The following is a 19,634-nucleotide window of genomic DNA, read 5'->3' as shown; positions in this document are numbered from 1 at the left end:
ACGTTCTCTAAGAACGGGCCGTCTTATGATCATTCGCCTGCAAGATGCGTTGGTATAGTCCGTGCAAATTCATAATAGTTCCTTTGAGAGAATATTCTCGGTCGAGATCAATTTTAATTCTCTTTCCACATGTTCCAAGTTCTTCTACAGTACAACAAAAGAAACGCCCAAATCATGACGTTGTAGTTGGTAAATCCCCCCCCCCCCCCCCCCCGCCAATCCCGGTCAGCGACTTTTGTTTCAAATTCCGACCGTGTAAATTTGGAGTTTACGGCCCACGTTTCTCGTTAGCTCAAAAAAGTGGTTAGCAATTAAATTAAAATCAACTACAACCCTCTCCTGCCACATGTTCAAATAGAGATACTTTTAAATATCTAATAATTTCTAATTCATCGTTGAAAACTGGAATGGAATGGATTAGCACAGCAATAACCTAACCTACATTGAGACACCAAATAATGAATGTCAGCTAGGTATTATACTGGAATACTGGGAACGACCCGTTCTTCAAGTGCCTGAGCACTCCGGGTCCCAACTTTTCGTTGGCTTGAGCTATAGACATTTTGGTGGGACTCCTTGGACAAGGGATCGGCCCGTCGCAAGGCCTCTACCTGTACACATGACAGCACGACACAGAAAAACGAGGACAAACATCCATGGCTTGAATGGGATTCGAACCCACGGTCCTAGTGACCAAGCGGCACAAGGCCCACGCCTCAGACCGCGCGGACCCAGGTATCACACTGTATGGGAATTTGAATGGTTTAGTCACTCTCTCTAGGAAAACTCCAAAGAAACATTTTAAAACATAGGATCTCTCTCGTTTCACCATTCAGTGTAATCCAAACATATTTTTATTTGACACTCATGATGCCTACAGTTGATAAAGAATCGGAAAATAAAAGAAGCAGTAACTATAAATAATCGTATTTAATAAAATAAACAGTATTTTATATCAGCGTAACTTATTTTTGTCTTATACGGTGTTAAGTCTCACAATAAAAAGTAATTTAAAGTGAACCAACTCAACTCGAACAAATTAAATTTGAAATTCATGCCCCAGCTGGTAACACACGGAACTTTTTAGTGCTTAGTTGTTAGACCAGTCACAGTTGTTCTGCTACATGTGGTTCTGTTACTACTGCAATTTCTAAATGTGTAGACGTCTATGAAAAGCTGCTGTAATAGTCGTTACCAAATTGTACAATTTGAGGCCACAGCAACATCGTACAACGTTGGAATACGAACAGCTGAGTCCATTTGAGTAAAGACAACACAGAACTCGCAGTGTAAAAAAGGCTAGCAACGCTGTGCCGGACCGTAATAAAAGTGGGCGTAGGTTTTCCGTGACCTTAAAGGATGCAAATTTGTGACAGCTCCTGTAGGCATGATTCTGTTCATACTAACTTTGTAAATGGCCACATGACGAATGAATCCGAACGTAGATAAACGAGATATAGCATTATAAATATTTTTGTCCCCTGATTCGTTCACGATTACTCAAATGATAGCGAAATTTGTTATTAAGCTTGTTATGGAAAACAAAATTACATCAAAGTCATACGAAAGTTAGCCTTCAGTGCTTGTGTTGTTTATTATTATTCTTATTACCGGGCCTAGTGTAGTTTTAGGAACATTTTGACAGATCTCGTTAATGAATTGAAATGTTAATATAGTATTACCAGAATTATTTCAAATCTCCGTAATCAAGAAACTAAAGTCTCTAGAAACTCTAAATATTCAACGCCATTAATAACATTGACCATCAATCAACACAACCCTGAGCTACTTTCATCCACCTCACATCCTCACAACACATCTCCCTAACATACATCTTAACATTATTGTCTTTCATGCCGGAAAATATGTAACAAAGATTTGAACTAAGGACCCGCTTGGCTGAATTTCATTCCTACAGCAACCTGAGCATGATTAAACATTTTCTTTGAACTAACCTCAATAAGGACGCTTATTTCTGAGAGATTGTTTCCAGTTGAGGTGCATCACAAAGTGGATGAGATTCAACGGGAACCCCAAGTCTCTTCCATATCACAGCCCCCCCACCCCCAAATACCCCCTAACCATCATGTTTCCTTTCTGTGCACGCACGCACACACACGCACAAACACACAAGCAGCAAGGTACGTGTTTTATAATACAAGCTGTGTTTAGAAGAATAGCTACATTGCTGTCAAAGTTATGAAAGCAGCCAACATTTGTTTATCATGTTTCAAAATACGAAGATATTGCAGGACCGCAATATACTTTACAAAGTGCTCCGAATCCATATAGCGGCACCAGAGTCAAAAATGCAATATTTTATCTTTCTTAATGAGAGTTTGCAATATACACACACAGACACACATACTGCTTCATCAGAAATATTTTTATTCAACCTTTGTTATATAGGTAAGATTTCTTCCATAGAAGTATACTGATTTTGATTTCCCTTATGATGGAGGCAGTAAGGACCTCTTAAACGCTGATAAACGTCTACCAGACTACATGAACAGAAGACAGTAATATTCGTAACGTGTGTTATGTTTATTTTATCTGCCTGCAGACATATAGGACAAAGATTGCTTGTCTAAGTACGTACCAATGGACATGTAAGATATAAATTCGTATAATTTATTCGTGAGGTGAAATGTTGTGGTATGACGTCATGTGTCTTTGACAAATTAGACTGCACCGCGGGTGAAGAAATTTTGCAGAACACTGTTTAATACGTATCTTATTATTCTTCGTAATCTCTCTGCTCTTTTAATCCATGTCGGTTAGGCCTTGCATTATTCTCACGCTGCATTTATCCATGACTGATGATCAGGTTAGATATATTTTCATAAATGTTGAATCCTCAGTTGTCATGACCATGTTGATCGGTCTACTACTTAACTGTGGCTAGAATGTGTATTTTAGTACGATGTTAGATCATAGACATTGAAAATCTATATGTTTCTGTTAAGTAAAGCAGAATTTACTTAAGATCGGTATAATACACAATGGTATACACGCGGAAACTTCTGTTGCTGATCGTAACTTATTCAGAAGATCAGACATGAGATGAGTTCACAAATAAATAAATTGATCTCAATAAACGAGTTTATTTAATCAACACTTGATGTAACGAAATAATTACTTTTCCCAAAGCAAAGGATTATTTTTGTTCCCCTGCAATAATTAGTAGAATTCTTCTGAACGTTAACTACAGACAAATAAATTTAACTAATGCTACACACCGCTTAAGGCAACTCGGCTGCTTGGCTCAAGAAAACATTGAGTCTTTGTAATACCATCATGAGCATTGATATGGACGTATCTAGGTTACAGCGGTCCATTTTAACGATAGCAATAAAACACGAATGAAAAGGCTATGTTACGAGAATTGCTTTTATTCTGCTGCGTTTTCTTCATTTTATTACCCTCTGTTCATTTAAACTACATCAGAACGTGAAGGTTTAACACCAGTGATACAAACTCCAGCATTTGGCCCTCTGTTACGTCAGTTAACTGTAATCCATACCACTACAATGCATTCATTTCCTTAAGATTCTTAGAGCAACTAATCTAATGTATCCTTAACGCTCAAGACGAGCTCAGTTTCAGAGGTTCAAATGTCGAAGGACCTACTCTCAATCCTAAAGAATGTTTGATTTCTCAATCTCCAAGTGTCTGTAACGGTCTAACGCTTGTGTATCTTGAAGTCACATCTTGTGCATTTGAAATAGTAATTTTAAATAACTTACGAATTTATCAATACTGTAGTTCTCGATATGAGAATATGATACGAAAATATTTAATTATGTATCAAAATGACCATTCTTTCCGGTAATATCTTATAATTGAGCAATTTGGAGCAAACAAATATAAATATTTAGACAAGTTTAATAATACATATAGCCAAAGTATAGAATTGAATTCTATGAAAATAATATTTTTACTGAAGAAACTTTAAATAATCTACTTCTTGAAAAAATAATTCACAGTTGGTTGGATTCTAACCTCCATTTCAGTGACAAATTCCTTGTAGCAGCGAATATTAGCTTTCGCATTTATATCTATTTTAAATTTAGTTTTAAAAGTCGCGATGGAATAGTCGAACGCCGAAAGAATATTAGAACCCGAAACATTCAGTATAAAAAGGATCGCTGTTTATCCACTGATCGCCTTGTTAGGAGTCCATATTCACCTTCATTGAATGGTCTTCCTCATGATTTTGACCGACATTGTTTTACACCAGAGGTGAAATTTTTTATATTAATTTTCTTCTTCTCTAACATCTGCGATTTCTTCAAGTGATCTTGCCCTGTACTCTTCTCCCCTTTTTCAACATTTGTTCTCTTCTGTTCATCATCCAATTCCCAATTTTCAAAAGCGATCCACCCCTGCTCGTTCAGTCAACAAATTCTGATGTCTTCCATCCCACAGCAGTTCGCTTTTCGACCAACCACTTTGATTTGTCCTCCCTCTCTTCTGCTTCATCTCTCCTGATTCTAATTTAAAATTCTGTTTATCCATCAATCATCTTCCGAATTTCAATACGCTTTGAACTCACTAAACCTGTCTCTTTCTTTTGAATTTTCCACATCCATTTTAGGCCTGTTGGCAACTAAAACTGAAAATCTCGCCTATTAACTTCAACATGTCTGCCTGTACTGATTTCTATAAAATTTATTTTTGGGATATATTTAAACAGATCGGTCCAATTTTGGTTAATTTCAGATAATAACATGAATTTCAACAGGGGTTTTGTACGCGGAACTACCTGGATGAGGAATCCTTACGTGGGAAATCTTCCCTAGTCGTTCAACCACATGTAATCCCGCGAGATAAAAATTATCACCAAACAGATTATTGGCCGCTGGTAATTCTCACGTCACTGGCGTTATTCACATAAATTTAACTCAAAGTATATCGAAAGTGTTAGAATTATCAAGCTACGCGTATAATCTTAACTCCTCCTGAGCGTTGTATTTTTAAGCCAATGTAAATATGTGAATACGAAAAATCACAAAACGACACTTCACATGACGATGGCTGTATTGTTGGTTGCTGCACTGTGTAGTCTGGTAGAAGTTTACGGATTCTTCACACCTCGACCATTGCTCTGATGAAGGAGGTAGCTACACACCTCTGAAACGTCAGTAAACATCTTCATACTCGCCGCCGTGAGACCCTGAAATCCTACGACACATTAAACATTTTTTAATTGTTTAATATTTTTTAAGTATTTGTCTGCATAGACCTAATCACATTTCAACCCGCTGGGATATTTTATTAGCTGTTGAAGGATCGCCCGTTTAGGTGACATTTAACTACTTTATCGAGAGTGAAAACTGACTGAACGGAAGTAGAAACGCTTTAGTGGACAGTAGATGTAATCTCTCTCTACAAATGTTTGTCATAATTTTTGGGCATTTATTCCAAAATATTAAAATCGATTTTTGGTGAATTATTTCTTGTAAATGTATGTCAAAGAAACACGGGATAATATTTGATCCCATTGGGACGCTTAGCGACTAATATTTCCGCACAGACTGCTCTCCAAGGGACACAGGTTTTCTTTCTGCGGTGTAAATAAACCCTGAGTGCGAGGCTAAAAATACACTTATTTCTGCTGTTAAGAACGTGTGTCTCATCTCTTGTTTATTCATGTGTCTAATGAAGTGGTATTCCTGTCTTTAACTGATGTTAGTAGGCTACTTTCTGTTCACCTGTTGACAATACGAAGAAATTAGTTTGAATTAAACAGGATGGCTGCCTGCATCATATTCTTCATCCATATCACTCCTTCGCGTCCAATTGCATCTCCAACTTTGGTCTCAACTTTTTTTAAGCTTTAATTACATCTGGGTATTGTGCTAATTGGCTAGCGCTGTAGTAAAATACAAACTTCAGAAAAGTTTACATCAGTATCAATTTGTAAGTTTTACTTGTATCTCTCCCTTTCCTCCTCCTGTACTTTCTCCGATTGTAACTCATGAACCGGAGAGAAACCCATCAAGTGTCATTTGGGAATTACGCTCCTCGAAACAGAAATCTTTCTTCAGTCAGTCGGAATCCGGTGTCATCACAACATTTGTGTTGAAATATTCCAGCCCCTCCACGTTGAAACTTTAGAGTTTTGTGTCCTCTTGTGTTTAACGTCCTACTTTATCTCAGTCGAACGAATGGATTTCAATTGAGTTTCATCAGTTTACATTTTATCTCATTACCTCAGCAGTTGCTAATAATTAGCCAGATGATACCTTTCCACTTGAGAAACTCTCCATAGTATGTGCCTAAGTATAAATGCCAATTCTAACACAGCCTATACTTTTGGTAGTTTCTTCTTAGCTTAGAGTCAACTTGGGTAAGAAACATGATGTGCTAAATACGGTATGCACATGATACGGAATGGTCAAATAAAATAGACCGTTAAGGTTTACGTGAAAGACATTATTTAAGAAAGAATTGTAACTTACAAAATTATAAGACTGGGAAAGATGTATACCAAAATTTGTCACCAGACTCAGCAATGTGCCCCCCAAAAAGTACCTATGTTTACATTGTTGCTGAAAACGTTTGACAGACAGACAGACATGGACGAGCCCGTAGAATGTTCCTCGCACACTGGAGCGTGAACAAGACTTGAAAACGACACTCTGTGGGCGGATTGATACATTCGAATCTTGCACTAAACTTTCACCACAAACTTCACTGTATGAATGTGTATGCAGTCGTGTATTAAATTAAAAATTACTTCAGAAACCAATTTGAACTTCTGTTCTACAGATACGTAGACTTTTCTTGTTATAACACGCAATACATAAATTAACATTCCACAGACTCATACTTCATTATTTACTATAATATATTACCATTTTCCAATAGGAGTCGGGTTAAAAATTTCATAAATTAAACCTGTGCCTACTTAGTACTGTCTCTATTGAACTTTAATAAAATGTAAAAAGGTAAAACCCAGATGACATGATTAATAACAGGATGTCGTCTTCTGGGTTGTTACTTCATGCAGCACGCATAGTGTAAACATAACTAACATTTTAGAGGGATCTTCTGACTCCATAAAGTTGGTAAGAATCTACAAGAATTCTTGGATTCAAGTTATATACCACGAGCTAAATACAATGTAAATAAAAGAAGTTTCCTTGGCGTTATGTCACTCATGCAATGTAAAATATTATTAGGCCCAGATGTTAAGATCACTGTCTTCTGAGATGTTCTCCCTGATGATAGAAGCAGCGAGTACCTCTGAAATGTCGCTAAACGTCTGCCGATGTAGCATCTAAGATGAGTAATCAAAATGCTCTCGCCGTGAGAATCTAACACCATCAAAGTTCAAAGAAACATTATATGGTTTAAATTGTCTCTCAGTTCCAGTGGTTGAAGGCGAGAGTTCAGAAGACTGCAGGTTTTTTGTAAGGGACTGTTCTGGTGCCGCGTTTAGCAGAATAGGATATCTAGGTTCCACCAGGGCCCAGCAATTTCTGCCTGCTTTAGATTCAGAGAACGTCTACAGGGTTAGAGTGCGTGAAAGCGCTGTAACAGAAACGCTGTGTCGAGTCTCGCCAACAAATCTTGTGGTTTTATTACAAGATGTCCGGCTTGATGGTGACCGACTGGAAATGAGTTTTAGGATGCAGTCTGGGAAGTCAGAGGATCTTCACATTCAAACGTATACGATTAATAATAACAACTAATTAAAGTATTTGGAACTTAGATAAATTAAGTAAAAAAAACTTCAGAAACTTCGAAATGGGGAAGGAGGATTATCTCGCCTCATAATACTCGTATGATTAATCAGGATGAATGATGCGATCTTTAGATTATGGTGGAAATGAGAAATACATATAACATTTTGATATGGAAACCTTAACGCGAGAGATCACGTGGGGATCTTCCCAGCGAAATGGAGCTTAATTTCACGACTCTTGGTGAGAAGTTGGATGTGATGTATAAATAGGATTCAGCTGGCTTAAAATAAGAGACAATAGCATTCGTTTGTGTACAAGTAACATGATTGACTGGAAGGAAATAAAGTGAGATGGACAAAGGGGAGAAACGGATTGCGTGTCAGACGTAAGCTAAGAAAATTTAATAAAATGAGAGAGAAAGAAATAACTGAAGAAAGAAAATAGTAAGAACGAGAAATAAAACTATGTTAATGAATAGGGTAAAATGTTGGAAGCTAGATATAAGAGAGTAAAAGAAAGGAAGAAACAAAGGGAACAAATTAAGAAAGGAAAGTAAAGAGGAAGAAAAATTGAAGAAAATAATAAAGGAAGGAAGCCTGTGGATGGATAGGAAGGAAGGTATTGATGGATTCGAGAGTGGAAAAGGAAATTCCATAATAAGGCCTATTTGAATTTCAGTACCGCGCTAGAAATCCGTCATGGCATTGATTGCTTCACTGACACTAGCTTCACGGGCCTTTTTTATGAAACATATCTAACCACGAGATAACACAGCTCTGCCATGCTTTCATTCCCAGTCAAAGCAAATGATCGGGATGTTTTTGTGAAACGCGCTCGTATATAGTCTGCACTCGCTCCAGAATTGTCGCTGCGATAGCTGCAACGGGTCTGTCAAATGAGAATGACTGTGTCCAGCCGAGCTTTGCGAAGATACGTGGAAAGTTGAAAGGTTGTAGCGGGGAGAACGGAATGTTTGGCCTTCGTAACAGATGACTGAGTCTTCCACTTGTGACTATTTGACTGCTTAAGCGCAACAAAAGTTTTCCAAGCCAAAAATTAATTAGAGAATTTTACATTTTTGTAGATAGAAAATTCGTCATTCTTTCATACATCCATTTGCATGTACCTCTTTTATTTATTCATCCGTCTCCTTCTTCCAATCTTTCCATCTCCTGTCCTCCAGCCATCCGATAATTTCACAAGATGACAATAGTACTCACTTTTAGACAATAAATTCGTGAATGCTTTGCACAAACTCTCACGACGTCTTATTTACTTTTAATTTCTTTACCAGTCAAAGGGAATGATAAGCAAGTGAGTTTTAAATTATGTGATAAATGATCTAAAAATGTTAACAGGAGTGAGTCTGTTTACGGTCTGTGTTTATTAAGAGTCGCTGAACTGGAGTCATTAGACACAAATGTTGCAAGGAAAATATTTATGTTGGCTCAGTGACTTTTATACAAAAAAGTACCCTCGTTTGTAGCAACGCTTTGTTTGTCGTGAAGGGCCTCGGTGTTTTCATTTGCGAGCTACAGCCTTGCTTTTACACAAGTCCTCTTTAAAAGAAGCATCTGTACAAGAAGCTGGGTTTCGCAAAGCAACTGACTTAAATCTATAAGAATTTTGGACAATCCTATTAAGATTTTTCTTTAGAAATTTTTAATATATGTAAATTAGAAGTTTAGGGATTTTTATGTTCCTTCTTAATGTATATTATATGTATATTTTATTTATTATTTGAATATTACAAGACGGTTAAGTTAATTGAATAAATTATGTGAATCACTATCCGGTAAATTCTATGCTCTTATCCGCAATATACAATGGAAATAACGGGCAAAGAACCTTATTATAACCAGCACGTCTAAATTTGTTTCGAGTCGCCACCTACTGCCTGTTTTATATGCTTCCAAAATCGTACAATAACCATACATTCTCCCTGAAGATGACAACTACATTTATTTTCGAAACTTTAGACAATTTTCAACGTTCGATGCAGCTTATCCTGAAAAGCAGAATACACGTATAATTATAAAAAAATATTTCTCTTTTATAAGTTTAAAGTAATTCTTCATAGTTCCAAAAATACATTCATGACAATATTCACGGAACGTAGCTGTGCGTCTCGCAAGTAATAATCCCTTTTGAATTCAATTTCTGCTTCTGCTGCATAACCCCACTTCTCCGGTACAATTTATGTCTTACTTAATACATTTCTCCTCCCATCTTCCTCCTTAATATCTCCTTCTCCTGTCTCCCTCCCACACTCTGAAATCTCTCTCTCTCTCACACGCATTATACTTCCTCTCTCGTTTGCTCCCTTCAGGAATAATTCTGTCTCCTTCTCCCGAGCCTCTCATGAGAGGATAATTCAAATGCAGGTCATGTATCCACTGTGGCATGCATGATAGCAACGAGAACAACTTTACCGTGAAAAGACAGGCAAGCCTTCTTGTGGGCCGTGTGAAGATGGAAATTCTGTAGGCTTACGTTCCGTCAGGTAAGACGCAGCAATGGAAATTCTTAGCAAAAACACTGTGTTCCGTGTCGACCTATGAACTAACATGCTCGATGTATTAACCTGCTCGGGCACAGTTAAGAGTAACAGAAGTTTAGGAAAGTGATGATGTCCCAAACAACAAATGTCCGGAATTCACACGTAAAATATTATATTCTGTTTTTAGCCCTTCTCACCCGTCGTCTTAGTGATATCCTTTATTTCATCTTAGTTTTCCTTTCTTCTCTTTCGAAGGAACATAATGCCTCCTTCTTCGGCCCTGTTATACTGAAACGTTTGTATCTGCCTACAAGTCCACTCGCATATACTTCGGACAGGAAAATTAAATCGATTCAACTTGTCAGATTATTCACTCAAAAACAAAGTGAACTCTTTACTCCGTGTTCCGTTTTAATCGTGGTACCGGCAAGAAAGTTATTTAACAATGTTGTATAAAGTGATGGACTTTGTAGTTCAATGGCGATTAAGACATCGTAGCTGTCGGATGTAAGAGGAAATGTTGTATTACATATTCACGCTGCAGGCCACAGTCTGAGCTTCGGACAACTCCGTTGAATAAGCGTTAAAGCTATACACAGTTAATGACATATTTTATGGTCTTGCTTAATTATTTATGGAAAGAGAGGAAGAAGCATGAATGATTTTTAAGATAAAGTGTTTTCCCGAATTTTAAAATAAGTCTTTCCGAAAGATTGGTAAAAACTGTTTCATGAAGTTGTCTTTTTAATTCATCTTTCCGTACAGTCTTTATTTATTTATTTATTTATTTATTTATTCTTTCTTTATCATTCCTTCCTTTCCTATTTCCCTTTTTGATTATTTGCTTATTTCTGTATTCATTCCTTTTTTCGTATTCCTATTTTTCTTTCTCGCTTTCTTCCTTTGTTTAATTTTACTTTGTGTCTTTGTTTCTTTCATACATGCTTCCTTGTCTGTTTCTTTGTCCCTTCTTTTCAGTCGCCTTACCTTTTTTGTTCTCTCTCTTTAATGAAACTTAAAATACAAAGGTCACACACACACACACACTATTTTTAGACTTGAAGCACGGTTGACAATATTTCACCACCACCCGTGCGTTTATCCAGACTTTACGTAAAAGACTGAAAGTTAATTTGTGTCACAGTGGCTCTAGCCCCCAGGGACATGCTAAATTATTTACCTTAAAAGTTCTCATTGTGTGAATAGAAAGCCGCTGTAAATAAATGAAAATGTTCAAGCCTTGAGGAGATTGTTTTTAACTCAATTGATAAAACATCCTCATGTTCTTTAAGACTACGCCATCATGTACTAAAATTAAGTGATGTTTTGCTATTCGATAGACTTGAGGTCTTCACAGTGCTGTGAAAATCGATTATCTCCTGGGTTATTGCGTTGTGTGCTAACTATTTTCAAAGGACCGTATTGCCTCCATCATCAGAACTGAAGCGAAGAGAGTTGCGAAGTGGATAGTTTACATGGATTAGGAGATTGATCTAACCACGGATATCGAACAAGATATAAGATCAGGGGTGAAATATTATAGTGATTTGCTTGCTTCTCAGGCTACAAACATGGTTTTCGTATATATACGACAGGATTCTATCAGAATATAGATCATATTAATTTAATTTAATTCGATAAATTCTATCACAGAACCTGAGTAGTTAATTCAGCCTGTATTAACGTAATGTTTGGGTGGATAAATCAATGTCGGTCTTTAAGTATAAGCAGTGATTTAAGTTTTCCATAACTTTTGTCAGTCAATGCAAACATAGGAAATATTGTCACTTAATAAGCCAATGCATCACTTACTTTAGCGGCTATGGTTTGTGAAGGCATGACGAATTATTTTGTTTAATCCTGGGACGGAATTGACAACAGACTAAAGAGATTATTGAAGACATTTATGTAGTTAAAATAATTTTAAGTAAAATAACATATCAGTTGTTTTTACTGCATGTTTTGTATATAAAATATTAAAATAACATTATTAGTAAAAGAAGTGCAACACAATAACCTAAATTTTTAATATTATCATAGGCATTAAATCGTAATCTGTAATGTCTGTAACTCGAATATCTCATACCCACTTGTAGATAAAGTAAGTGTACTGGGGACCAGAAAAAGACTATTTACGTAAGCGTTTAAGTGTGTGGGGAGTATGTTACGTTGAAGAAAAAGATATAAGCAGGTTCTTGTTGTCAACAACACAGAACGTACCGTTTAGAACGCATCTGGAAAAAAGTTACTCACTACGTTGCAAAATTGAAAACATAATCAGGTTAATCCCTCCGCCATGACACTCGAGTAAAAGTAATTCTGGTTATTAGGCCACTTCCCTCTCCAGTAGCGCAGAATCTGTACAGATGCGAACACCATGTATTCACGAGCATTCTAGAACATTACTTATAATAGAAATCGTTTGTTGTTGTTGACAGTTGAGACGCTCCGCAACGTTGAATAAACATTGAAAAACAGCTTATTTGTCTTGTCATCGGAGATTACAGTTGCTTTTACAGTTAAAGTTGCGTTTTAAGTGTATAAATTAATGCTTGTTGTATTTTCTTTCCCCTGAGACTGAAACAATATTTAATTTACTCAAGTCATGCTGGAGCGGCCACATACGAGGTGCGATCGGAAAGTTTCTAGACTGCGCCTATAAAAACCCGTACACTTATCTCAGGTATTAAATTCATCCATCACCCTCGAAGTAGTTCCCCTGGGAGTGAACACAACGATCCCAGCGCCGCTGCCAAGCCTGGAAGCGTCTCTGGAAATCTTTTTTTGTCAGCCTGTCAAGCACCATCTGCGATTCTGCCTGAATCTCTTCTATCGTCTCAAATCTCCTTCCCTTTAGCTGAATTTTCATCTTTGGGAAGAGAAAGAAGTCACACGGAGCTAAATCCGGCGAATAAGGAGGGTGCGGGATGACGGCCATGGTGTTTGAGGCCAACAACTGCCGAACTTTGAGGGCGGTGTGCGCTGGCGCGTTGTCATGATGCGTCGCATGTGGAGTTCTTCCTTTAGAATCAGCTGACAGGTCCCATAGCCTATCCCAACAATGTTGCACAAGTCGTTGATGGTACGACGTCGATCTTCGTGAATGGCCTGCCGAATCTTCGTAACATTTTCGGACGTTGTGCTCGAAGATGGTCGTCCAGAACGCTCGTCATCAACGACAGAGGTTCGGCCATTTTTAAAACGTGAATGCCACACAAAAGTTTGTGCACGATCCATTGCGGACTCCCCAAATGCTTGCTTTAAGATTTCATACGTTTCCGTAGCCGTTTTGGCGAGTCTTTGGAAAAATTTGACTTGTTCATGAAAATCCGCTATTCCGAAATCGCAGGAGGGTCGGTGTAATGCACTACCAAAACGCCCGTAACTAAGAAACAAATGCTAATTCGATGATGCCGGCTGGCACACTGATTCACTATAAATGTAGGCCGCACCCCCTAAAGGCAGAAGCTCGTACTACATCCGGTTCGCACGCTATTGACACAGTCTTGAAACTTTCCGATCGCACCTCGTACATCTACTGTAAAAGTATTTTTTTTCAGTATTGAAACACCCTTATCCAGATTGGTTTGGTTTTCTAGCTAACTCATGTGGGCTACCACCATTACAAAGAGAACTATAAATTAAATATTGTAGGTATAAGCATTTGTAAGAAGAAAAACTGAACAAAATCATTGTGGAAATGCAATAAGATTATAATATGCTTGTGTACACTCTGTTGCTAGTGGCTTGAATTAATACTTAACCAGTCGTGGTAGTCTAGTCGGTAAAGAAGTCACATGCAGTGCCAACTTCTGAGTTGGAGTTTTCGTTGACAATTACGTTAACAGTTTATTCATCTGATAAGAGATACCCAGTTACCGATTAACAGGAAGGTTTCTTATCTTTCAGTGTCGGAAAACGAACGATATTCAGAACGAGTTCAATTTAGTTTATATCTTCAAAACACGTGTCTCTGTACACGTGTAATTCTAATCTCATACAAGATCTAAGGTTCTCACGGCAGTGAGCAAGTCGACATTCGTCTTCTCGGTTGTAAACCCGTGTGGATTTGTAGGTAGGCACCAGCGTTAAGGATAAACACACTGCCTCCATCTTCAGCTCTGAATACTGTAGACTTCTTAGATGATCAGACGCAGATGCAATATATCCTTCCAAAGCTTTGGTATCCGCCGACAAATCCACAAGGCGTTACCACCCTGAAGACCAACATCGATGTCTTTACCGCCTCTTAGCTGTATCGTAGGACCATAAAGAAAACTAATGCAGTACGAAGACGACCGACAGTCGATAGTAATAGTTTGTCGCCCAGCATGCTTTATGATTTTCATACAGACGTGATCTGAAGTAATTTTAAACCTGAATGTTTCCGAACGTATGACATGTTCCTTTTTCTAACGTCATTGGCTTCAAGTAGAACTCCTTAACACGACTTTTCTGAAATCACGTGTGTGGACAGATCTAAGTGTTTTTTAAGTGTTCAAAGTCTTCAAAATAACAAGAACTAACTTCTCATATTCAGATTCAGTTGAATTATAAACGTCAGTAGAAATAAAATAACATGTTTAAATAAAATACATTTCGCTCTTTCGTTTCGGTAAGACATCGACTGGCCTTTCTAGCAATTTTTCTAGTTATAACATGCATTGAAATAGGCAATTATTATTATTGTTGTTGTTGATCTTGCTGCCATCTTAATTAAATCCATCCTTATAAATATTTCCTTGAGAAATGAAAACCTGACAGACAGAAAACGAGGTAGGTCGACAGCATTAACATGAATTTTAGGAATGCAGGTTTTAAGATTTAGAGGTGGATGAAGGTAGTTCAGAACTAAGTCCCGTGGCTGTGTATGGTATTAGTGGTAATATTAAATGTCAGTTATTTATTCAAATTGTGGGATTACAGATTGGTCTAATGTGATGAAGTGAGAGAAGGCAAGGCGAAATACATACATTATAGCATGATACGTGTCAGATAAATAAGCTGAACGGTTACATACAAACTCAATTTTCAGAACTCTATGAACTGCATCAGACAGTCAAAAACCTAATTTATAACGTATAACATTTAGACGTCAATCTCTTTCCCCTTTTAGTAACAAGTGTAAAGCATTTTATTATGTTGTGCTACGTTTCCGCAAAGTAAGATGGCGTGCTATTGTGCAACTTTTCATGGTACAAGAGAAAACAAGCGCCCACCTTCCCCTGCCCTTTCTCTCCCTCTCTCTGCATTTACCGTATTTTTAATGCACGTATGATTTACACAAGCAATTCATTATGGCTGGATACCTCCCTCCCCCATTCTTAATGTTCAACACGTAAAGTGTGCAGCGGTCACTGAAATAAAGGTCATGTCAGTTGAGTGCCGTAATTTCAGAACAATAAACACATAACAGACACGTCCTTCCATAAAGCTCTTTGTTACTAAAATACTGAACTCTTTAAAATTAAATATTACACTGACCTTAAAATTTGAAAGGTTATGTGACCTAAATTGTATAAGGAGAGACGTAATTCTTATTCTTTTGTCCTTTTTATTTATTTTAGTTGTTGCTTGTTATTTATCACTCTTTATCTTTATTTTGATTCTTTCAATTTTTCAATTTCCACTTGTTGTTTGTCCTTGCTTACGTCTAATCCTCTTACATTTCACATGTTTCGGTGTCATGTATTTGTTTCCTACTTTGTTCTTACTTTCAGTTCCATCTCCACTCCGCAGTGCGTTGCTTCCTAAAATCGAAATATCCTTCACTTTTTTCCCAGAACGTGTCTTTGTTTTGCAAGCATTATACTGTATAACCCTTGAAGCTATGGACCTATTTCCTTATTATGTCATATTTTGTCTTCCTCACTTTAAGTCTGTTCCAATTTTATCTTGCTCTATATTAATTTCCTATTTCCTGTTGCTTTTCATATTATCTCACACTCTCTCCTCTTCAAATTCTATTTACTTCCTCATATTTTCCTTCCGGTATACACCGTTGAACAATATTACCCAAGACCATCTCGTAAACCCGATCTGCACTTGTTTGATTGTTCTTATTTACAAATTGTGTTGGACAATTTTTTTATTCTTTAACTACTGCAAATCCTCGTTATTTTCATTTGCTACATATCTACGCTTACCTAATCACTTTTCACAATATTTAATTGTAACATTTACTCAAAATATGGAAACCTGTCATACTTGAGATAACAATTATTAAACGTTCTTTTTACATTTTTGACATTTATAGGCTTATTTTAAAAAAAATACGATTATAGTTGAATAGATCTCCATGTTGAAAACCATATTACACTTCTTGGATACGTGTGTCTATCATTTGTCAACATGCCTCGTCACAAAGGACATGCGTGATATTTGCTACAAACAGCATGCCAGCATCTTTAACTTTTTCCATGCTACTCACGAGAAATATCGCTTAGAAACGTTGGCAATTTTGATAAGATCATAAAAGAAACTTGTACCGTTAGCTTTCAGCAATTTAAATTATCTATTATCATTGAATACAGTAAGACAAAATGGTTTCTTTAATAGAAAGCTCAAGTAGATTGTCAATAGAACATGAGAAAATACGTAGTTCTACACAGTACGTATTCTCAGAAACTGAGAACATTTAGTGAAGTTTCGAATAATAAAGCAAATTTTCAATCTTATGAATAAGAGTAAAAATTTGCACTCTGTACATTTGAGCATCTTAATGACTTAATTTCTTACGTCAGGATGCTGAAATGTAATAAAATGTTCGAGCTTGATGCAGATATTTGAAATAATTACTTCATTACAACTGCTACCTTTCTGTTTCAGGATGGGCCGTTCGAATGCGCGAGGTTGCTCCGAGTCTCAACTGCCACAAAACAGCATTAGTCACTGCCATATATTCAAGGTAAGGCAATCTGTCTCTCTTAGATGGATTATCGTATTTAGTGCAGTAGCTGGTTGTGACGTCTCGTGTCGGCCCTAGAGGTCATTGCGATCTTAAACAAGTTCATACCTCGGCGTAAAAATGGATTATCTGCTAAGTTTGCAATCAGTATAGGAACTTAATTTTCTTCAGACCACAGTGAAGCAAATTTTGAAAATGAGGTTTTTTCGTAGTTTTAGTTAGTTCGTAGAGGCAAATTCTGGGATAGCGCCTTAAATAGCCACAAATATCTCCTTCCTTATCCTTTTCCAATTTATCATCGTATAATTTGATTCTATGTAGTCTGAGCTACTGACTACTTCTTTAAATAAACCACAAATAAACACGAAATGTTCATTAGTTTATAGGGACCTGTATATAATGTCTATTTAATTGTTCAGTATTAACTGCTCAGATTGTAGGATTTGAGGTCTTCAAGGCAGTGAGTCTGAAGATAGCTGTCTTCTGGGTTGTTGCGCCGTGTAGTCTGGTAGATGTTAACCAACGTTTCAGAGGTCCATACTGCTTCCATCCTCTGAAACGTTGGTGGACATCTACCAGACTACACGGCGCAACAACCCAGAAGACAGCAATCTTTAACTGCTAAGATTATTTAACGTCGAATCATATGTGGCATATAAATTATTTAATGTGAATTAATAATTGTAAGGCCAGTTTCAGCCTTGTGTTCCTGTAGTATTCACGAAACTTGTTTAAATCTGTGTACTTATCGCTATTTTAACCGGGTATCTGCCAAATAAAAATAAAATAGCTATTTATTTACTTTTGGAACTTAGTGCAGTATAGTCAAACTGATGAAATAATAATAATTCAAAATAATAAATAATAATTTAATAATTAAAATAATAATTCAGTTCTTTAACATTTATTATTAGTGTGCTGTATGAACAACCAGAAGAACAATAATAATTCAATTAAATTCAATTATCTTCTTGATATTTTAATTCTTTTTAATTGTGTTAATTTCGTGTTTCAAGGGTAAAGAACCTTACGTACTTGCCGTCTCTCCATGGGCATTGTTATTTCTACAAGGGCTCTTTATTGAACCATTACCCTGGGAAACTATTTTTTTAAGATCCATTCTAATGTGGAAGTAACTATCTAACTGAATTACGGATTCTGATATAACATTTATATGCTACTACCATAATTGAAGTCACTTTAAGTATGTTTACGTTTTGGTTTAATTTATTTCTCATGTTAACAGACGCAGTTTAAAATAACGTTAAGAAATTGGACTTTGAATTTTAAGTGTTTCGATAGATCAGGTTTATTGGTCTTTCTAGCGAGAGAATAAGCGAATTCTAAGTCAGACTTCATGAGAGTACATGAAGAGATGAAATGGGTGTACACTGGTTTCGTCTTTCAGAGGTTGGGGAACAGAGACATGCTTATGAATTCTTCTCGGGCTACCAACTGTGTAAGGTGACTTAATTGATAAAACACCAACGTTTCAAGAACCATATTCGTCCTCGTCCTCAAGGTAAAGACGGGCTTCTGCGAAACATGTTCTTTTCTTGTTCTATAAAGGATAGGGGAATCTCTTGACCTACTCGCATCGCATTACCGTTAAACCATAACGAAACTGTCACTTCCCGGCTCCTTGCTAGAACTACATTACTAAGCTAAGCGCTACAAGGATTTTTCTCGACACGAGTCGAGAATCGATTCATGAAAACAATGCAATCAACTGGGAAAAAAGGGATCTGGTAGTGACAGTTGCGTTCTGGTTTGTCATTGAACGCACTGCTTTAATGTATGTTTTGATGCGGAAGAGGGAGCTTTGAAATTTAAATCCGCGAATAACGCAAGAAGACCGGAGAAAGGTTAATTCCAGGATTGTAGCAGGGTTGCCTGAGAAGCAGGGAAATTTCGGCTTCGGTAGGTAGCATCAACATTACTGTATGTGTTGCAGAGCTAAATGAGGACCGTGTAAATTAAGGACCTTGTACTCTGAGAGCAGGGTCGTGTGAAAGTTGGTTGGGGGGGGGGGGCATTCTCATGCTTGCCCCAAATCCCGTGCCTTAAAGCTGTCCTGTCTTTTTGCATCTCTAATTAAATGTACAGCGTAATGCTACACCAGTGGCAGGGCGAACATATTTTCAAAAACATGTTATAACTTGCGGGGAAAGTATTTTATAGACGCTGTGTCCTGAATTTATGGACCTATGTGCCGCTCTGGATTGAAGTTAACTAGCATCATGTAACAGAGTTATTATTGAGAATCTTTTAGTCTCTGATCTGGTACAGACATTATTACACTTTTTATAGAAAACTAGTAAACCATTGAATCTTATTATGAGAATAGAATAAACAAGTCTACATCCTTTTACCCTGTTTCTTAAATATCTACCTTACCATCTATATCTAGGTCTACCGAGTGGCCTATTTTCTTCATATTTTTCGATCTAAATTTTATATATATTTCTCATCCTTTCTATACTACATACTGCGTCCATTACACTCTTCTTAAAGAAATCCGTTTGATAGTATA

The 19,634-nt window shown here is 37.0% G+C and overlaps 1 protein-coding gene across 1 annotated transcript in view; it reads left to right on the top strand.

Annotated features, from left to right (window-relative positions):
* Positions 1-19,634, top strand: part of LOC110835906 (kelch-like protein 10) — a 101,212-nt gene that overhangs the window by 56,391 nt on the left and 25,187 nt on the right. The window contains exon 2 of the mRNA XM_087353885.1: positions 17,023-17,101. Coding sequence (XP_087210011.1) covers positions 17,037-17,101 — 65 coding nt within the window. The 5' untranslated portion in view covers positions 17,023-17,036. The remainder of the gene's footprint in view (positions 1-17,022; positions 17,102-19,634) is intronic.

The sequence above is a fragment of the Zootermopsis nevadensis genome, unplaced genomic scaffold (assembly GCF_977971745.1).
Source record: "Zootermopsis nevadensis isolate Lab colony 2312 unplaced genomic scaffold, Znev_1.0 Znev_ptg000022l, whole genome shotgun sequence".
Taxonomy (NCBI): Eukaryota; Metazoa; Arthropoda; class Insecta; order Blattodea; family Termopsidae; genus Zootermopsis; species Zootermopsis nevadensis.
The sequence above is the reverse complement of the archived record's forward strand: the minus strand, read 5'-3'. Positions and strand labels throughout refer to the sequence as shown.